Source organism: Aedes aegypti, chromosome 2 (genome assembly GCF_002204515.2).
Source record: "Aedes aegypti strain LVP_AGWG chromosome 2, AaegL5.0 Primary Assembly, whole genome shotgun sequence".
NCBI classification, from domain to species: Eukaryota; Metazoa; Arthropoda; class Insecta; order Diptera; family Culicidae; genus Aedes; species Aedes aegypti.
The window spans coordinates 31,799,666-31,820,246 of NC_035108.1; the positions used below are offsets into that span (position 1 = coordinate 31,799,666).

The following is a 20,581-nucleotide window of genomic DNA, read 5'->3' on the forward strand; positions in this document are numbered from 1 at the left end:
AGCGTACACTCAGGCAAATGGACTATCGATAATCATAGGAACCCCTTATGAAAATTCGCCACAAGAAATCGGATTGAAATTCATAAATTAGCCTTATTAAACCGAAATTTGAAAACAAAAATAGTTTTCGTCGCATCCTGGAATAGAACCGAGAACCTTGAAACGATACATAAAGCGTTCGTATTGCAATAATCGTTCCACCTTTCATAAGGCAAAATGTATGAAATTCGATAGTCCAGTTCGCTGCGTGTAGGGGAACGGTTTATTTCTGTTCGTCTCGGGTTCTAGCAAATGCTATGAACTGTGATAGATAACATCAACTGCGATATATTAAGAGTGGTAGATAGAAGCAAGTGAAAGACACAAATTACGAAGAAAGGGACGGGCCTGGGATTGAACCCATGACCTTCTGATTATGAAGCAGAAGCGGTAGTCATTAGACCACCAACCCCGTCTGTCTGTGCTGAATAACTTTTATATAGTTACAACTTACAATTTTTTATATAGTTTATTAAATTTCAGTTGCATCCCAACTTTGAAACGGATTTATATATTTTCACTGATGGAAGAATTACATTACCGTTACATGACATGTAATACAAAGGGGATTCATTCACAAATTCTAGGCCCTAAAGAGCAATTATTTGGTTACATCATCGTAGTACACCGCAATTTAAACCGTAGCAATTTTTTATTTTAAATTTCGTCACGATGACAATATTTAGCTCGCCCCAAAACGTGTTTGTTTATTTTGCTCGATAGACAGATGATTTGACGTTTCAATAACTAGACTTGTTTTCAGTCTTCACCCAACTCTCCATTCATAGACTATGGATTTCAACATCTCAATAAATCAATGCACCATATAAAAAGAAGGACTGTAGCTTTTTTTTTTCGATTGATGAATAACTAAATATGAGGAATTTTTTAGCTTACTTTATTTGTAAAAATGATTATTATTGGGGCCCAGATTTTGATATGCCAACTAAGGTACCTCGGGGATAGAGAGAGTCTGGTGTGAGTCCTTGTCATCACGGCTTCAACTTCCAAGAAGAACACTTTTAATATTCAACAACAACAATAACAAAGTTTAGAATTTTATATTAGTTAAGAACAGTTTGACCAACTGTTTTTGTTGTTTTTTTTCAGTACTATTGCAAAATTTTAACAAGGATTATATTTAAATTTTTAGTCAAAAACCTCAAATCAAGATTTCTCGAGATTCCTCCTAGGGATTTTTTTTTAAATTGGTCCAGACGTGCAACATGACCTCAGGAACCGAGCCATGTGCTCAGATTTGATGGACATTTTTTTTCATAATAACGGTCTGTCGGGGCACCGTGACTATATGTTTACAGTTTTTTTTCGAGGTTGATAGAAATGAAGTCGTCAAGTAGCTGTCAGTTTTCGGAATATATCACCTTCACGGGATGGTTGTAGAGCTTGAATGAGGGTTGCAGCCTCACAAGGGTTAGCAAACACTGGTTTTATATTCGGGCTATCGTGCTGTTATATTGTGTACAACATTTGTGATTTTTATGCTATCCTTTGATTACTTTGTGTTACCGCATTTGAAGCTCAGTTGGACTGGATTTGCATGTCAAACGCAAACAGCAATATGTGCAATAATGTTCTAGAGGTTGAGCGCTATATGATGATGCCTCATGTGATTCGGTTTTGTCGATTGTTCTGTCGATATCTCAGTATCCTGTCCATTTAGACAGATGGTATTTTCGAAAAAGTTGTTCAGCAACTTGATGGCTATCATTGCTCAAGCAAGTTGGTTAAAAATTTTGCCACCGGCGGTGCTAGTGAGCATGGAACTTTGTTTTGCATAGATTTCAGGAGCCTGATCATTTAGAAAGATGGCGTCTTTGGCAAAGTTGTTCAATAGCTCATGGACTATCATTATTTTAGCCAATCTCTAATTTCTAGGCCTAAATAAAGATAGCCCTTGAGGTATTATATAACACTGCGATCGAGCTGCTCAGATATTTCCAAAGCAAATGTTTAATGCTCTTTGGCGTCACCTGGTGGCAACATTGAGAATTAACTACCTAGATCCATGATTGCCTTTGGCTTATTTAACAACTTTACCGAAGACGCCATATTTATAAGTGGTTAGAATTCTGAACCTGAATATTTTGAATCAACTGCCTCAAACAACGATAGTCCTTCAGCTACTGAACAACTTTGCCGAAAACGTCATCTTTCAAAGTGATCAGGTTCCTGAGATATTCGCAAAACAAAATTTTCATGCACACTAGCGCTGCCTAGTGACGGAATGCCTCAACACCGCATGTCAGCCCTTGATCTCCTAAACAGCATTGTCGAAGATGGTTTTTCTGTAATTAATCTAGATCGAGAGGTATTTCATATTGAACATGAAAATCCCAGGCTGTTGTACAAAGTACAATGCGCGACTATTCGCGTTACAAAAATCGCACGACAACCGAAAGGTTAATTACTATCAAAGTGAATCATTTGATCCAATTAGCCTTCCTACTAACAACTACGCCTTCCCATTACATTTATGGAGATGCAGAGCTATATACGGTCTGCAATGAATAAAAGTTACATATTAACATTCTTTTTATCATGCCCACCTGATTACAAGGACATGGCCGGCGTCTTTGTTGAGCTTGGCTAAGTTGAGTCACTGATTTATAAACATAGAAAAAGTTTATGGCCATGGTAGTCAATTTCCTAGTTGATTCATAGCCAATTTCCTAGTTGGTTCTTTGTGCATTATCATTGAATTCTGTCAATCATAGAGTAACTAACATAGTTATATGCAGTCAGTCTTAACTAAGCTGGGTAAGCTACAAGTTCTCCTACTATCATAATTCTAATCAAAATATCAAAATCGAGGAAATTTTAAACCACAAAACTAGGGAAGATTATGTTCTTCTTCTTTCTGGCGTTACGTCCCCACTGGGACAAAGCCTGCTTCTCATCTTAGTGTTCTTATGAGCACTTCCACAGTTATTAACTGAGAGCTTACTATGCCAATGACCATTTTTGCATGTGTATATCGTGTGGCAGGTACGAAGATACTCTATGCCCAGGGAAGTCGAGAAAATTTCCAACCCGAAAAGATCCTCGACTGGTGGGATTCGAACCCACGACCCTCAGCTTGGTCTTGCTGAATAGCTGCGCGTTAACCGCTACGGCTATCTGGCCCCCCAAGGAAGATTATGTATACTTGTATTTTATCAAATGACTTATAAGACTTATAGTTATAGGTGATGATATTTTAATCGAGAATTAGCCTTTCTTTTTGAATATACTGTTTGGCAAATATTTTTTAAGTATCCTCATCATACTGATATAATAAATTTTAGCTCCAATACGTGACATGTAACAATACGGGGAAATAGTTTTTCCGGTGAAATGGTCCATTTGGTCGAATGGAATTCGGGCAAATGGGTTTCGGGGAAAGGTGATAGAATCTAGCCGAAGGGGGTGGTTTTTGGTTTGGCTAACCGAAAAAGTGGTGTTGGAAAAGTGCGTTTGTTTATGCACGTGATGTTCCAGATTGCATAGGAGGAGCGTGAGTGTCAGTCACTGGATGGTTCGATCGTCGAGGAGCATCGATGCAAGAATTTGCGCAGAGGTGGATGGAAACTTCTATGTGGCAACTTACGAGCTAGAAGCGTTCGTGAGATTCTTTTGAAATGCTGAGGTACTTTATGTATGGTTGAAAGATAGATTGGAAGTAATTTAATTTGAGATTTGCGTCTGACAGAAGTTTTGATTTTAAACGTGACGATGCAAATTTATAAAAACATTATTTCTGTGCATTAGAATGATAATTTAATGTAATTTACTTACAGTAACTAAAAAATCATCTTTTCTTTGATTACAGTTTCAGTTTACAGATAACAGTTTGCGTTGACATTCCATATCCGAATGGTGGATTCCAGGTGTGAGCATAAATTTTAATTGCGCGTCCATATTTTAGTAACATTTGAGCGGAAACCTAGAGTATATTTATGCCATTTAGCCTTCCCTAGTCGAGTGGTTAGAGTCCGCGACTACAAAGCAAAGTCATGCTGGGTTCGATTCCCGGTCGATCCAGGATCTTTTCGTAATGGAAATTTACTTGACTTCCCTGGGCATAGAGTATCATCGTACCTGCCACGATATGATATACGAATGAGAAAATGGCAACTGTGGCAAAGAAAGCTCTCAGTTAATAACTTTACAAGTGCTCATAATAACACTAAGCTGAGAAGAAGGGTCTGTCCCAGTTAGAACATAATATCAAGAAGAAAAAGAAGAAGAAGAAGAAGCAAAATTTTGCTTAAGTTTTTTCCAAAAAATTGGCTACAGTTCGATGTAAACAGCTTATGAAATATTTAGAAAATTGAAACAACGTTATTCATATTATATTGTATTATATTGTATCAATGGCCTTTTCAACCAAAAATTGTTGTGTTCTGACTCTAATTCCAAATAACACGATTCGTATTCCGAAGAGATACGATTTTAAAAGTTAAAATTGTCACTTTTCAGATGGAGGACTTGAAATAAAAAAGAATCTTTTTCTGTAGAAAGTTTACAGTTTTATTTGAAAAAATCACAAGGTTTAGTCAACAGTTTGGCATTTTAGTCAGTTTTTCACAATTATGAACGCATTAGGTAATCAAATCGCATTAAACATGGATTGTTTTCAATATGTTTCTCAAATATCAAGACTACCTCCCAACCTATTGTGCAGGTAAATTGCTAAATGTAAATATGATCCATTTTACGTCAATGTGCTCCACTTCAGTTGCTGTTGAAATAAATTGTAGTTCAATTGGATTCGAATTCATTTCCACCGACCGCACAGCAATATTGCAAAATTCCGAAAAAGTACATCCAATGCATAGGTTTACGGTTTGGCACACGGTCAATAGTTCCTCCCTGCTGCTTACTAACCAGCACGCGAGTCAATCAGCATAGCTACCCAAAAATGTGCGTTGCACCCAAACAAAACTGTTTGCAATTCAATTAAAATTTATCGTTGCGTGTTTGGCCAGCTACCAGCCAGACCCACTGGGACAGAACTCCACCCCGGTTGGAGGAAAAAAGTCTAATTCCGCAATTCAATTCCCCGGACTGACTGCGCTGGTATCATAGGCGTAGCCAGGATTTCGATCAGGGTGGGGCAAGTTACCTAAAAAGTTCACACGGTGCTTAATTTACCGTTGCTATCAAGAAAAACAGGCATCAAAACTATTGACACCAGTTGGTTTACACAGTTGTTCCATACCTCTGGAGCGATTTAAAAAAATCGTAACGTGAATTTTGAGTAAAGCCCTTTTGAAGGCTTAACCGTCAAAATGAAAAAAAAAAAAAAAAACTTAAATTGCTACTTAGGAAGCCTGAAATAGGAGAATTTCAGATTCTTGCAACGCTGTTAATGGCGGTACCACAAGAGAACTATTAGGATTAATTTCTTGATAAATTTACCAAGGAATCAAAAAAAGACAATTATTATAACCACCCCCGGTGCCCCCTCTGCCTACGCCCATGCTTGGTACGCTTCTGTTCCATTCCCCTGCTAGTGCAATGTCAGTTTGAGTTCCACTCAGTGCCAATAATTGAGAATATATCGAGCTTATTGTTTGGGTAAATTTCCCGGTCCGTGTAGAACCCACTTCAGCGTGAAATGAAAGTCGACCTGGAAAATTGAAACAAAAACTGCTCAACCTCCTCGGTGCACGCAACTCCATTCAACTTCAATTACTGGAACACTTATAATAAAACTAAACTAGTTTGGCCCGGTAATTGTGTCATCTGAAAGTGTGCACTATTCATTCATTCATCGCCCTCCTCATCACACATCAAACCCATGGAACGAAAAATTAGTTTTCAATTGATCAATCAACACGTTTTTGCCCGTTCGGAGCAAACTTTCCGGGCGAAAAAGTTGTTAATTAATTTACCCCGAAGTGTACTTACCGCACTGATGCCGTCGGAAAATAGTTCCCCTCCAAGGGCATCGCCGTCCCCCAGAAAGTCATCCTCCTCATAGATAACGTTACTAGAGTCGTCTAGCTCCTACGGATACGGGTGGATGGATTGGGTTGGGTTTGGGATTGGTGTGTCGGTGTGTGTGGATATGGAAAAATGAAAAGAAAACGAAAGAAATGGGAAAACAAAAGAGTAAATTAACAAAAGAACATAAAATAGAGGTGCATACTAGGTACTAAACTAATAAACTAAACTATATAAAAAAGCTTTTATCATTGTTGAATAAACTAAATTTGTCTCAATCATATGCTTTTATGGAAAAGATATATCTACCATGCTTTTTTTGGATGACTTTCTCAGTTTGGTTGTAAAAAAACGATTGTTTTTACTTTCCCGACGTTTCTGCTGATAGGAATGTAATGTTGTAATGCCTAGCGTCTCCCATTCAAAATGATTTCCGTCTGATTGGCAATCATGCTTAAGTTTTAGTTGTTTTTAGCTAGAAAAACTGGGCGACAATTTTGGAGCGAGATATATGTGTTCTTGGAAAATGAAGGTGTGGCTTCGTTCTTTATCCACCATAAATGCATGACATCAATTCTCAGCTATAGTTTTTGCACACGCTGCTTATGATAATATACATAAAAATGAAAAAAAAAAAAAACAATTTACATAATTCTTAGGTGAACAAAAATCTTCTGAATCAATTGACAAATAGTCTTCAGCAGTTACGTTCTTTTATTCTGTTGAACAATAGTGGGAAAACTTCGCTTGTCGTACACAGCATCAGTGTGACGGTTCTGTCCTCGTGCGACCATCGAATTATTAATCGTTCGGCTGTCGCTCGACGACTCCGTTGCAAAAAATACTGTGATACTAAAGACTGTCATGATATAAGAAATGCGGTTCCTTAAATTCGTATTTTTTGAACAGTGCAAATACTACTATTTCAAATGTTTTAGCATATACAGGGGATAGGCAAATTGATTGAGATAGGCAAAATTTTGCCCAAATTCAAATGCTTATAACTTTATGAAAAATGGATGAAATTGGATGCATCTGGAAGCAGTCGACGGCAAATTTGGTCCAGTTGTAGGACCTTCCTTGGCCATGCATTTTGTCCACTGGACACCGGAGATGTTCTGGATTTTCTGGGGTCATGTCCAAATGTCATTTTTTCTGTCGCTTCTATTTTTGTGCGGTGTAAAGTTCGATAGATGTTTGCAATTTTCCTAGAAACTAGAACTAATAGGAAGTTGAATGCCACCGGACGCATTAAGATTGGTTGGAAATCTTCAGAAATATGACCATTTCCGTAAAACTGGTTCTTGAAAGCATGGTCAGTCATGTTTGTATTTCCAATCATGTTAATATTATACGGAGATATATCCAAGCCGACACTAACCTTAAAAATGATGATTCCTGCAGCATATTCAGAACCATTAGATGCACAGACTACACTATAGAAGGTTCCAAGTACCCTGGGGGAAGTGGTCAATTAGGAACATATCCGGAACCATATCAATATGGGCATCAAACTTCATGATTTTCAATGGTTATGCTTTCCGAAGCATTTCCAGCATCACCGGCTGCCATGACCACTTTATAGTAGGTTCCAGGTGCCCCGGGGAATGTGGCCGATTCGGAATATGTCCGTTCATCTGTTTAGAATCACATTCTACCATAAACAGTAAGATCCATGGGACTTGGAAAATGGCGATCATTTTCAGAACCACATGATGTAATAACCACTCTATAGTAGATTCCAGGGGCTCCTAGAGATGTGGCCAATTCGAAACATGACCTCATCCCCCAGGGCCCATGGAACCTACTATACAGTGGTCGTATAAATAAGATGCGCTGTAAATACTTCTATTAGCATCACCTTCAAAAATCTTGATGTTTATACCCATATTGATGTGTTTTCGGGCATGTTTTGAATTGGCCACATCCCCCGGGGCACCTGGAACCTACTATAAAGTGGTCATGGCAGCCGGTGATGCTGGAAATGCTTCGGAAAGCATAACCTTTGAAAATCATGAAGTTTGATGCCCATATTGATATGGTTCCGGATATGTTCCTAATTGACCACTTCCCCCGGGGTACCTGGAACCTTCTATAGAGTGGTCTGTGCATCTAATGGTTCTGAATACGCTGCAGGAAACATCATTTTTAAGGTTGCTGTCCGCTTGGATATAGCTCCGGATAATATTTACATGATTTGAAATACAAACATGACTGACCATGCTTTCCGGAACCAGTTTTACGGAAATGGTCATGTTTCTGAAGATTTCCAACCAATCTTAATGCGTCCAGTGGCATTCAACTTCCTATTAGTTCTAGTTTCTAGGAAAATTGCAAACATCTATCGAACTTTACACCGCACAAAAATACAAGCGACAGAAAAAATGACATTTGAACATGACCTCATAAAATCCGGAACATCTCCGGTGTCCAGTGGCCAATATGCATGGCCCAGAAAGTTCCTAAAACTGGACCAAATTTGCCGTCGACTGCTTCCAGATGCATCCAATTTCATCCATTTTTCATAAAGTTATAAGCATTTGAATTTGGGCAAAATTTTGCCTATCTTAATCATTTTGCCTATCCCCTGTAGCAGCATTTTAACTGCAATATGATTTCCTATGTTCTTGGAGGGTGACCTGAATAATTACAACTTGGAGGGTCCATACAATAATTACAACTCGTTTAAAATTAATACAACTCGACAAAATTAATAGATATTAAAGCTGTCAGCAAATAAATAAATAGGCAAAATTACTGAAGGAACTCCTTAGACATAAGATAGCTGGAATCATTGACGAAAAACAAGGCCTTATTCATAACACATCTCTTCAAGGAATTTCAACCTGGTTAAGGCTTCTAAGAAAAGTTAAAAAAATCGGTCATAGTTTTTTATTCCAGCAATATGTTCTTTCTTTGTTTTCGCTTCAATTTTTTTTAAATAATTTCTCAAATTTAATTTATATTGCTTAAGTTCTATACTACTTTTCACTTAGAAAAAAATTTGCAGTCTCTAGAATTTTAGTTTAATCAAATTTGTGATGGTATATCAAAGAGTCTTTAATCCTTTTGTTACAAATCTTTTAGAAATTAGTCAAAAAATATTGTGAGATTTGTTCATGTTCAAGTTGATCCCGAAATGCCTTCCTGAATTTAACTAAAAAGAAATACATAACTTTTCAAACGTTCAAACTTTGCCTTAGCAATTTTTCCAAAAAAATCATTGATTCTGTCAAATTCTTTTATATAGTTTTACCAAAAAAGTTATTGAAAACTTTATCTCGAAGTTCATCAAAAGTTCTTCAGAAATATTTTCAAAATACATCGTAAATTGCGTCACAAATTCTCTTTTGCTTGTTTCTGTAAATTTTACTTTAAATCCCTGGAATATACAGAAATTATCTAAAAAAGTATTCTTGGAATGCTTTTCGGCTTCAAATCTTCACAGGAAATTTATTGAAAACTCCCAGGAATACTTTTGTTCCCGAAATTAGCATAGCGGTTAAGTAAATTTCGTCAAAAAGTATCAAAAAATCTACGGTTAACTCATGAAGTTCCTGACAAGAATTCAGTATTTCTTCCAAATTCAACTTGAACTTCAATAAAAAAATAGAAGTCAATGAAAAGATTCGTAAAGTAATTTGTAAGGATTTTCCTTTAAAAATATTGGGGTATTTCTGGAGAAGTAACTCCAGTAACTCCTATCCCTACCTCCCCGTGGTGCCGCCTGGGGTACGAGTAACCGTAGGGAAGATCGGGTAACCAACCCTGGTGGGACCTTGGTCGTATGCTGACAGGGAAAGCCCCCCTTCCTCTCTTCTGAGGGTGTAGCTTATCAGAGCGTCTGTTCTCCATGTTAGGGGCGGCTCAAAAAAGCGTCTGTTCTCCATGTTAGGAGCGGCTGATCATCGTCCTAGTGCCAACGTGGGACTCTAAACAGTGCTGTGCACGATGGTCCTCCGGCGAGACAGGGGGTTGGTGCAGGCCTTACAAGCCAGCCGTAAAAATCATCAGTACAGGAAGCATACAATGTAAATTCGGACCGGAACAATCGGCATAGACCCAGGCATCGAAAACGGACTAACGATTGGAAACTCGGATCATGGAGCTGTAAGTCTCTCAATTTCTTGGAAAGTGCCCGCATTCTTTCCGAATTATTGAGGTTCCGCAAGTTCGACATCGTAGCGCTGCAGGAGGTTTGCTGGAAAGGGTCGACGGTACATACGTATAGGGATGGTTATACCATCTACCAGAGCTGCGGCAACAGATATGAGCTGGGCACAGCTTTTATCGTGATGGGCGAAATGCAGAGGCGCGTGATTGGGTGGCCAATCGACAACAGAATGTGCAAGTTGAGGATCAAAGGCCGTTTCTTCAATATCAGCATAATCAACGTGCACAGCCCTCACCTAGCAAGTGACGATGATGATAAGGACGCTTTCTACGCGCAGCTGGAACGTGAATACGACGGCTGCCCAAGCTATGATGTCAAAATCGTTATCGGAGATCTCAACGCTCAGGTTGGCCAGGAGGAGGAATTTAGACCGATTATAGGGAAGTTCAGCGCTCACCAGCTTACGAACGAAAACGGCCTTAGACTGATTGATTTCGCCGCCTCCAAAAACATGGCCATACGTAGTACCTACTTCCAGCACAGCCTCCCGTATCGGTACACCTGGAGATCACCCCAACAAACTGAATCGCAAATCGACCACGTTTTGATTGATGTAAGACACTTCTCGGACATTATCGACGTCAGAACTTATCGCGGCGCAAACATCGATTCGGACTACTACCTAGTGACGCCAACGACTCTCCGTTATGAACAACATTCGATACCGATGCCCGCCACGGTACAATCTGGAACGACTCAAGCTACCCTAAGTCGCAACTGATTACGCGCAAAGCCTTGAAGCAGCGTTGCCGGAAGAGCTCACCGAAGCCCCTCTCCAGGACTGCTGGAGTAGTCTCAAAGCAGCCATAAACAACGCAGCGGAAGGTGCCATTGGGTTCGTGGAACCAACCCGACGAGGAGTGTCAGACGGTTTTGGACGAGAAGAATGCAGCGCGGGCGATGATGCTGCAGCAAGGCACCCGTCAAAACGTGGAACGATACAAACAGAAGCGATGACAGCAAACTCATCTATTCCGGGATAAAAAGCGCCGCCTGCAAGAGTTGGAGTGCGAAGAGATGGAGCAGCTGCGTCGTTCTCAAGAAATGCGTAAGTTCTACAAGAAACTCAATCCATCCCGCAAAGGCTTTGTGCCACGAGCCGAAATGTGCCGGGATAAGGATGGAGGTATCTTGACGGACGAACGTGAGGAGATTGAAAGGTGGAAGCAGCACTACGATGAACACCTAAACGGCGCAGAGGAGGAAGATCAAGACAGCAGGAGGAATGGCTTCATCAATACGGCGAATGAGGGAGACGTGCCAACTCCCACAATAGGTGAAGTTAAGGATGCTATCAAACAGCTCAAGAACAACAAAGCAGCTGGAATGGATGGTATTGGAGCGGAACTTATTAAAATGGGCCCGGACAAATTGGCCACTTGTCTGCACCGATTGATAGCCAGGATCTGGGATACAGAACAGCTACCGGAGGGGTGGAAGGAGGGAATAATATACCCAATATACAAAAAGGGTGACAAGTTAGAATGTGAGAACTATCGAGCGATCACCATTCTTAACGCAGCCTATAAAGTGCTTTCCCAGATCATCTTCCGCCGTCTATCGCCACTGGCAAGCAGATTTGTGGGAAGTTATCAAGCCGGTTTTGTGGACGGGCGATCGACGACATACCGAATCGTTATGTTGCGGCAGATCCTCCAAAAGTGTCGCGAATATCAAGTCCCTACGCACCACCTATTCATTGATTTCAAAGCAGCCTGTGCATTATCGGATCCGTTTGAAACACGCAAAGGACTTCGACATGGCGATGGTCTTTCCTGCCTCCTGTTCAATATTGCGCTAGAAGGTGTTATGAAACGGGCGGGCTTCAACATGCGGGGCACGATCTTCAATAAATCCAGCCAGTTCATTTGTTTCGCTGACGACGTGGACATTGTCGGAAGCACGTTCCAGGTGGTTGCTGAACAGTATACCAAGCTGAAACGTGAAGCAGATCGGGTGGGATTGAAGGTGAATACGTCGAAAACGAAATATCTGCTGGCTGGAGGAACCGAGCGCGATAGAGCTCGCATAGGCAGACGCGTGACGATCGACGGGGATGAGTTCGAGGTGGTGGACGAATTTGTCTACCTTGGATCATTGATAACGTCGGATAACAACTGCTGCAGAGAAATTCGAAGACGTATCATTGCCGGAAGTCGTGCTTACTATGGACTAAAGAAGACCTTGCGGTCTGGTAAACTTCACTTCCGTACTAAGTGTACCATGTACAAGACGCTAATAAGACCGGTAGTCCTCTATGGGCATGAGACGTGAACAATGCTCGAAGAGGACCTGCAAGCGCTAGGAGTTTTTGAACGACGTGTGCTTAGGACGATCTTCGGCGGAGTATGTGAGAACGGCGTATGGAGGAGAAGAATGAACCACGAGCTTGCGCAACTCTACGGTGAACCCAGTATCACGAATGTCGCCAAAGCTGGAAGGGTACGATGGACGGGGCACGTTGTGAGAATGCCGGACAACAATCCCGCAAAAATGGTGTTCAACTCAAATCCAGCCGGTACAAGACGAAGGGGAGCGCAACGAGCTAGGTGGTTTGACCAAGTGGAGCAGGATCTTGGAAGTGTTTGGCGATCGAGGAATTGGAGGTTAGCAGCCATGGACCGAGTTAGTTGGCGTAACATTGTAGCGCAGGTCATGTCTTGAAGGAAGTAGAGCCAGCAAAAGTAAAAAGGAGAAGTTTTTGAGCCAAATATGGAAAGTGGATGGATATTGTTTAAAGAAGAATCCTTGAATTAACATTTGAAAAAAAAAAAATGAAGCAATTTTTGAATCCTGAAAATATACCTTATGGAATTTCTGGAGAATATTTTTGAGATGTTTAAGAATGAATTTTAAAATCCTTTTGTTAATCTGTTGAAAAATTGTTTTGAAAATTCTCAGAAGAAACGATAATGCTGTTTAAAGTAGAAAATCTATGAAAATGCTTGGGTGGATCTCTGGTGAATTTTTCAGAATGATCGACGACATCCCACGGGAAGCAATACTATAATTCTCTTAAGAAGTCGCTAAACAAATTTCCCGGGAAATTTTTCAGTACTTTTACGGAAGAGTTAATGAAATAATAGCTGAACTTTTTCCGCTTAACACTTTGGAATGATTGAATTAAAAAAAAATAGGTAGGCGCGATTGAAGAAATTTTAAAATATTACAGAGGGGTCTGCGAGAGAGAATTTTGAAGGAATTCGGTGATCAATATCAAATTGATTTTCAGACAAATCCTAAGATCCACTGATGAACAATCTAAAGAAAAAACAGAAATACAGATAAATTTGTGTAAAACTTCTCTGACAAATCACAAAGAACATTTTCCCAAGTGAATCTTATAAAAAACTGGTGGGATATTATAATCTTGAATGAATCTTTCAAAGTTTTTTTTTTGCAGGAAGACCTGAAAAATATTAGCTAAGAATTCTTCAATCAAACTTTAAGAATTTCTGAGGGATTTTATGAGTGATTTTCTGAAAGATTTGGTGAATGAATCTAAAGAGAAACTTTAGAAAGAATTTCGAAAGCAAAGTTGGAAAAACCTTTAAGTGCACTCTCTGATGATGTTGAACAATTTGTTACAGATCCTTCGAAAAAAATTTGGGTGAGATTAGAAAGCCTAAAGAAACTCCAAGAAAAAATCTATTAAAAAAAAATTCTAATCCCAGAAATGATTTTCCGTGGGAGTCCCAGCAGGAATTCAATGAAAACTGGTAAACGCGTTCTTGCGGAATGGCACGGATATAATTCATGATGAGATCCCCAATACCTGAAAAGTTCCTGCCAGAATTACAAAAGGATATTCCTAGTGAGTTCTTTGGAAGAATTCTTGAAGGATTTTTACTGGATTAGGCATAGATTGAATATTTTCCGTAATGCAATTTGAAATTTACAAGTATCACTGATATACAGGATGTGAGACAAAATCACAAACGGATAAAACTTGCAAACTACGAAATTTGTAAAAATCATGATCATGATTTGATCATAATTTGAATCTTCTTTCGTTTTACGTCCTTTACGTAGCTTTTTAGCTTAGAGTTCTTATGAGCCTGTCCACCGTTAGTGAGAGCTGACTTCATCATTTGACCATTTTTGCATTTAAATATCGTGTGACAAGCACGAAGATACTCTATGCCCTAAGAAGTCGAGATTATTTTCTACACGAAATGATCCTCGACCGGTGGGATTCAAATTCACGATCCTTAGCTTGATCTTGCTGAAAAGCTGCGGCTATTATTGGGATTAGGCAGCAGTGGAATAAAAGTCCGAGTTATACTTAATAACGAATTAAATAAGGATTTATTAAAACAACGATGCGCACACAACGAGTTCACTTTCCAGATAGAAAATGGCGCACATTGCATAGCCACTTACTACACTTACTACTAAAATTTTGCTATACAATATTCCAGGACTTCCTCTAGAGCTTTTCCTACCAGAGCTGCGGCAATACACATGAGCTGGGAACAGCTTTTATAGTGATGGGTGATATGCAGAGGCGTGAGATCGGGTGGTGGCCGATCAATGAGAGAATGTGCAAGAGACTCAAAGGCCGGTTCTTCAACTTCAGCATAATAAACGTGCACAGCCCTCACTCCGGAAGCACTGATGATGATAAAGATGCTTTTAACGCGCAGCTCGAAAAAAAACGACGCCTGGAGGAGACGGAGTGCGAGAAGATGGAACAGCTGTGCCGGTCTCAAGAAACACCTATGTTCTATCAGAAGCTCAACGCATCCCGCAAGAACTTCGTGCTGCTAGCCGAGATGTGCAGGAATAAGGATGGGAGCATCTTGACGGACGAGCGTGAGCTGATCGAAAGGTAGAAGCAGCACTTCGACGAACACCTGAATGGTGCTGAGAGCACAGGCAATGAAGGTCGGTTAACGGAGGACATGCCTTTGTTAGTACTGCGGGCGACGGAAACCTACCGGCCCCCACTTTGAGAGAGGTTAAGGATGCCATTCACTAGCAGAAGAACAAAAAAGCTGCTGGTAAGGATGGTATCGGAGCTAAACTCATAAAGATGAGCCCGGAGAGGCTAGCCATTTGTCTGCACCGGCTGATAGGCACAATCTGGGAAACACACCTACCGATTTACAAAGTGATTATTTGCATGACTTGCCATAGCATAATGCAGCAAAAAAATCTTAAATGTTCTTAAACCGCTAGCCTTAAAATCATATCCAAAAACTCTTCTAAAGAAGTCGCTAAAACTTGACGGTTCAACTTACGTGTTTCAAAACGTGTAAAGATTTTCAATTGCAAGTGAAAACCTCAACAACTTTAAGAAAAATGATGTTCCACGAGAGACAGTACACTTTTGAGGTATGATCTCTTAATTCTCCTGCACTCTCTTTCAGTACATTTAATGTATTTATTTCTTCATCCAGAGATAAGAGCATTTATCATCCAGTTTTAACTCCCTTCAAAATCCTTCATTTCTTCCGGAAGTTCAACCACATTACCAGGGGAGCGTCTGAGAGTTTTCAAAACTTCCGCTCCTACCATACATCCCCGCAACCGATCTTTCGTGACATGTGCACAAAAAATGATCATTAACGGCTGACAAAAGTGAAACAGAAGCTTTCCTCCCCGCCCACAATAGCCGCCGAAGCCGAAGCTCGATTCAATCTTTGGCTCTGGGACTGACTGGCGTAAAAAAGCTGTCTTCCCGTCCATAAAATAATGGTTTTGTTCGTTCGGGAATTTTTGTATCCAACCGTCACCATGATAAACCACTCAACCCATTCATCTTACGTTTCTCCTCGTCGGAGAGTCTAAGTTGAAGAGAGAAAGAGGACATCCAGAGGACACAGTGGCGCGCCTTCATACAAAGGCCGGATAAAACCTCAAATGCATCCCAAAACGGTTGAACATGAGAATTTATTAACTTTCTTCGGTGTAATCCCGCTGGAAATCAACGTCAAGTTGACAATTTGATTTTCTAATGAAATTTGTTCAGATTGATTTTTATTTAATCAGAACTTATTCTTTTTGACGTTACGTCCTAACTGGGATAGAGCCTGCTTATCAGCTAAGTGTTCGTATGAGTACTTCCACAGTTATTGACTGAAAGCTGTCTTTGCCAATTGACCATTTTTGCATTCGTATATCGTATGACATTTAGGTACGAATATACTCTGTGCCCTGGGGAGCATTGTCAAGAGAACGTTTTCGACAATTCCTAGGGTCTGATTTGGAAGAAGTGAGAACTATTACATAAAATAAAACATATAAAATCTCCGGATGATGATGGAATTTTTAACATCATCATCAAGAATCCTCCAGTAAGTAACCTATTATTGTTTTTTGAGATATTTTTAAACATTTTTTTCCAGATGGCTTATTTTTCTGACAAATGGAAAAATGCCAAGGATGTACCAATTTTAAAATTTAACAAAAATCCTGCAGATGCTTCCGGCAATCGTCCAATCAGCTTGCTTTCCTCCATCAGTGAAGTTTTTGAAAAGGTCATTTTGAATAGAATGATAGTCAATATCAACAAAAATTCAATTTTTGCCAATGAACAGTTCGGATTCCGCCATGAACATTCGACCACTCACCAAATTTTATGTGTATCGAATTTGGTCCGCTCCAACAAACCTGAAGTCTATTCTACTGGTCTTGCTCTTTTAGACATAGAAAAAGCATTCGACAATGTTTGGCACGAAGGCTTGATTATACAATCAAAAAAACTTTAATTTACCTGCAAACATTGTTGGAATATTTCAAAATTATCTGTCAAATCGAACACTTCAGATTGATTATCAGAACTCCAAGTCTAAAAGACTTCCTGTAAGAGCTGGCGTTCCTCAAGGCAGCCTTTTGTGGCCAATATTATACAATACTTTCACATCTGGCCTACCTAAGTTACCTCAGGGATGTCAAAAATCTTTGTTTGCGGATGACAATCTCAAATTCTGGGAAATCGTCACTGAATGGTACATTATTCTATAAAAATGACAAGTTGTCTTGATAACACAAGGTTTTTAAGGTTCTATCAGACCGTGCGCCACTGTGCAGCGTGCGCAACTCACCAAACAAAGTTTTTAATTAAACTTTTTAATTACGCTCTTGACGTGGTGGCGTCGTACTCGCATAACCCGCCCCAACCTAGTCTGCCGTCCCTCACATGGCTCTGCGAGGATCGGAAAGATGAATGAAGGATAGGGTTAAAGGTTCATTTCCATACTGGCTAAGGTGCACTCCGGGGGGAAACTACTTCTTGTTGTGTCCTATTTTCTACTTTTTTATTTTCAAGAATGAATAATGTTGCGTCAAGCTGTTGCTTCCTTAGAAATTTTTGTATGCTTTTCTATCTGACGAGTGGTTGGATTATGTAGAGGGCCGGTTCCATGGGGTAGGGAATTGTAAAGACGGAAATGAAGCCTGTTCGGAGCATGATCCTGAAGAAGTGCGGCATCAACTCTATCTGAAGTTAAAAGTTCAGCAAAGATTTTATGAGCACCACAGAAAATGTGCTGCAATGCATTCTGTGTATGCTTATAGAGATTTAGGAAAATGAAAGCTGAATTGAATTTATAGTCGTTACACGTAAAAGTTGATGAGTGGTTGCATGTCTGTCCATGTTGGAATCTAAGCTAATCAGCAAAAACAAAAGATTTTTCGTTGATGGGAATCATCAATCTGATCGAAATAACGAAAATAGTTTACTGATAGAGATAAGCAAGCTGATTGGGACAAAAACTTGTAGCTTCGACAGGATTTTGATTTTTTTTTGTTGACTGAATTGCTTCAACCTTTATGATAATAAATCTTCGAGCTGTTTATTGGAATACCTATAAGTAGATGAATTTAGTACTATACCATTTAATTCCACTAGAGTTGTATCCTTTGACAGATACGCGTATTTCGACCTCAACTGTAAGGCCGTCTTCAGTGTCGTGTACTAGACTCGACTTTAGTACACGACACTGTAGACGGCCTTACAGTTGAGGTCGAAATACGCGTATCTGTCAAAGGATACAAACTATAGTGGAATTAAATGGTAGTGTACTAAATTCTGTTTTTATCTACTTCAGCCTTGATATTTTTCCATTATTCAGGGAAATATGTCAACTACAAGCAACTGTCAAATATATTGACTACCAACGTTTACTTATTAGAAGTCGTAACATCAATCCGTGGCCTCTACTGTTGTCTTTCTTGGTTGGTGAAAGAAAAATCGAATCTCTGTCGAACTTCTCGAAATGTCGGTCGAACTTCTCAAGCACGGAAGTGAGCAGGTTTACCAATCAATTCACCGAGTACTTTTGAATGGAAGGTCGAAGAAAGTGTCCACCGGTTGGTTGAATGGCTTAAAACGCCCAATCTACAAGAAAGGGCACAGACCAGAGCGTGCCAATTTCAGAGGGCTGATGAGTTTGGCGTACAAATTGCTGTCACGCATCCTTTTTAACAGACTGAGATCGCTCGAAGAGTACTTTGTCGCCGAATACCAGTCTAGTTTTTGTGAGGACCAATCAACGACGGACCAGATGTTTACCTAGTTAATGATCTCAGATAAATTCTGGGAGTATAACTTGCAGAACCACCATCTGTTTATTAATTTCAAGGCAGCGTACGTTTCAGTGAAAAGAAATGAGCTACGGCAGATAATGTCTGAGCATGGTTTTCCGGTGAAACTAATAGGGCTGATACGCGCAACGCTGGATGGTTCGAAATCAAGTGTTCGGATTGCAGATCAGGTGTCAGCTTCGTTTGTGACGTTAGACGTTAGGATTGAAACAAGATGGCTGTTGTTAATCTAAACTGGCCGTTTCTTCGGTGAGTTGAGATGCGATGTCGCGCTACACGATAAGTTGTTCATCTGCAACAACCAGACAACTCACCAACCCATCCCAAGATGGATCGTGCTGAGTTGTTGAGTTGTGAAGGAGAGCGAAAGAAAGAAGGCACACAAAAGTCTGTTTTGACGGATATGCAGAAATAGCACGCACGGAACGGGACTGACACTCGATTTGAAATGAGCAGTTATTATTATTATTATTATTATTATTTTGCTTTTGTTTTAAAAGCAGCTCCACTTATTTTGCAACATGTTTCCGTTTTCAAAAGTAGACAAAAAACTCATTTAATTGAAAAGATTCGAAATTCTTATTAGTACATATTAACAAAGATCCCTTGTTGTGCGCTTGAACAAGACAGTTTAGTCTTTGGCAGTCGGTAGTTTTTTTTTTGTTTTTTTTTCTCGGGTTTTTACCAGTGCTGTTTACCTCTGTAGTGCTATAGACCGCGCACCGCTCTTTGTTCTAGAGTATGGCTCTTTCTATTTTCTCTCAGCAGCAAACTGCCACCTGATTAAATTCGAACGGATATCGTTGTTTGCGTATCGCCTTAGGGTGTATGCACTCGACACATAATGCGAGCGTAGAGGTTCTGGCAGGGTAAAACCATACAGAACAAATACAGAATCGATTCTGGGAGCTCTCGCTGAAAATACTTATTAAGTGTGGAGTGAGCAACACACTCGTCATCGAAAACTTCGAAGAAGTGCTCAAACTGAATATCGTATCAATGGATCCACTGGCTTCGGTGTCTTCAATGAAAACTCTTCCGCTTTCTGAAAACTTCAGGAACCTTGCACGGTTTATGTTGCTGAGTTGACAGCAATCAACTTCGCTTTGGGAATGATCTCAAACATGCCCGCAGACCACTTCTTCATCTTCTCGGATAGTCCCAGTTCTATTGAGGCACTGCGGTCGATGAAGCCTGTTAAGCTTGCATTTTACTTTTTTACAAAATTAAGAGAGCAGATGTGTGCACTGGTCGAAAGATCATATAAGATTTCCTTTGTATGGGTCCCCTCACATTGCTTAATTTATGGCAATGAGAAGGCGGGCTCTCTCGCAAAGGTGGGCGCTGAGGAAGGTGAGATTTATGATAGACGAATTTCACACGATGATTTTATTCATCTAGTACGTCAAAGTTCTTTTCACGGTTGGCAAAGCGATTGGCTAAATGGCCAACTGAGACGGTGGTTGGATTCCATAATTCCTAGAGTTTCCTTGCGAGCCTGTTGGAAAGGTTTGGAAGTAAGTCGAGATTTCATTCGCGTGATATCAAGACTTATGTCCATCCATTACTCGATTGATGCACATCTACACAGGATTAACCTCGCACTGAGCAATATTTGTAATAGGTGTGGTTACGGTTATGATGACATCGATCACGTAGTTTGGCAGTGCCCGGATATGGACGCCTCCAGAGCGCAACTTTTGGATACCCTTGCGGCCCGAGGTAGGCAACCCTATGTTTCAGTTAGAGATGTGTTGGGTTCCCGTTATTTCATTTAAATGGTCGCAATTTACGATTTCCCTCGCCTGTCTTGTATAAAAGTTTAATTCTCTTGCGTTCTCGTCTCCAGTTTTTTTTGTGTTGTCCTTT

At 40.0% G+C, this 20,581-nt stretch overlaps 1 protein-coding gene across 16 annotated transcripts in view; it reads right to left on the reverse strand.

Annotated features, from left to right (window-relative positions):
- LOC5574086 (collagen alpha-1(XVIII) chain) overlaps positions 1-20,581 on the reverse strand; it is a 980,207-nt gene that overhangs the window by 213,220 nt on the left and 746,406 nt on the right. For 13 of the 16 annotated variants that reach the window (XM_021840445.1, XM_021840446.1, XM_021840452.1 and 10 more), the window contains exon 7: positions 5,953-6,051. The exons of the other annotated variants lie outside the window; for them this stretch is intronic. In XM_021840445.1, the coding sequence (XP_021696137.1) occupies positions 5,953-6,051 (99 nt within the window). The remainder of the gene's footprint in view (positions 1-5,952; positions 6,052-20,581) is intronic. 16 annotated transcript variants of the gene reach the window in all.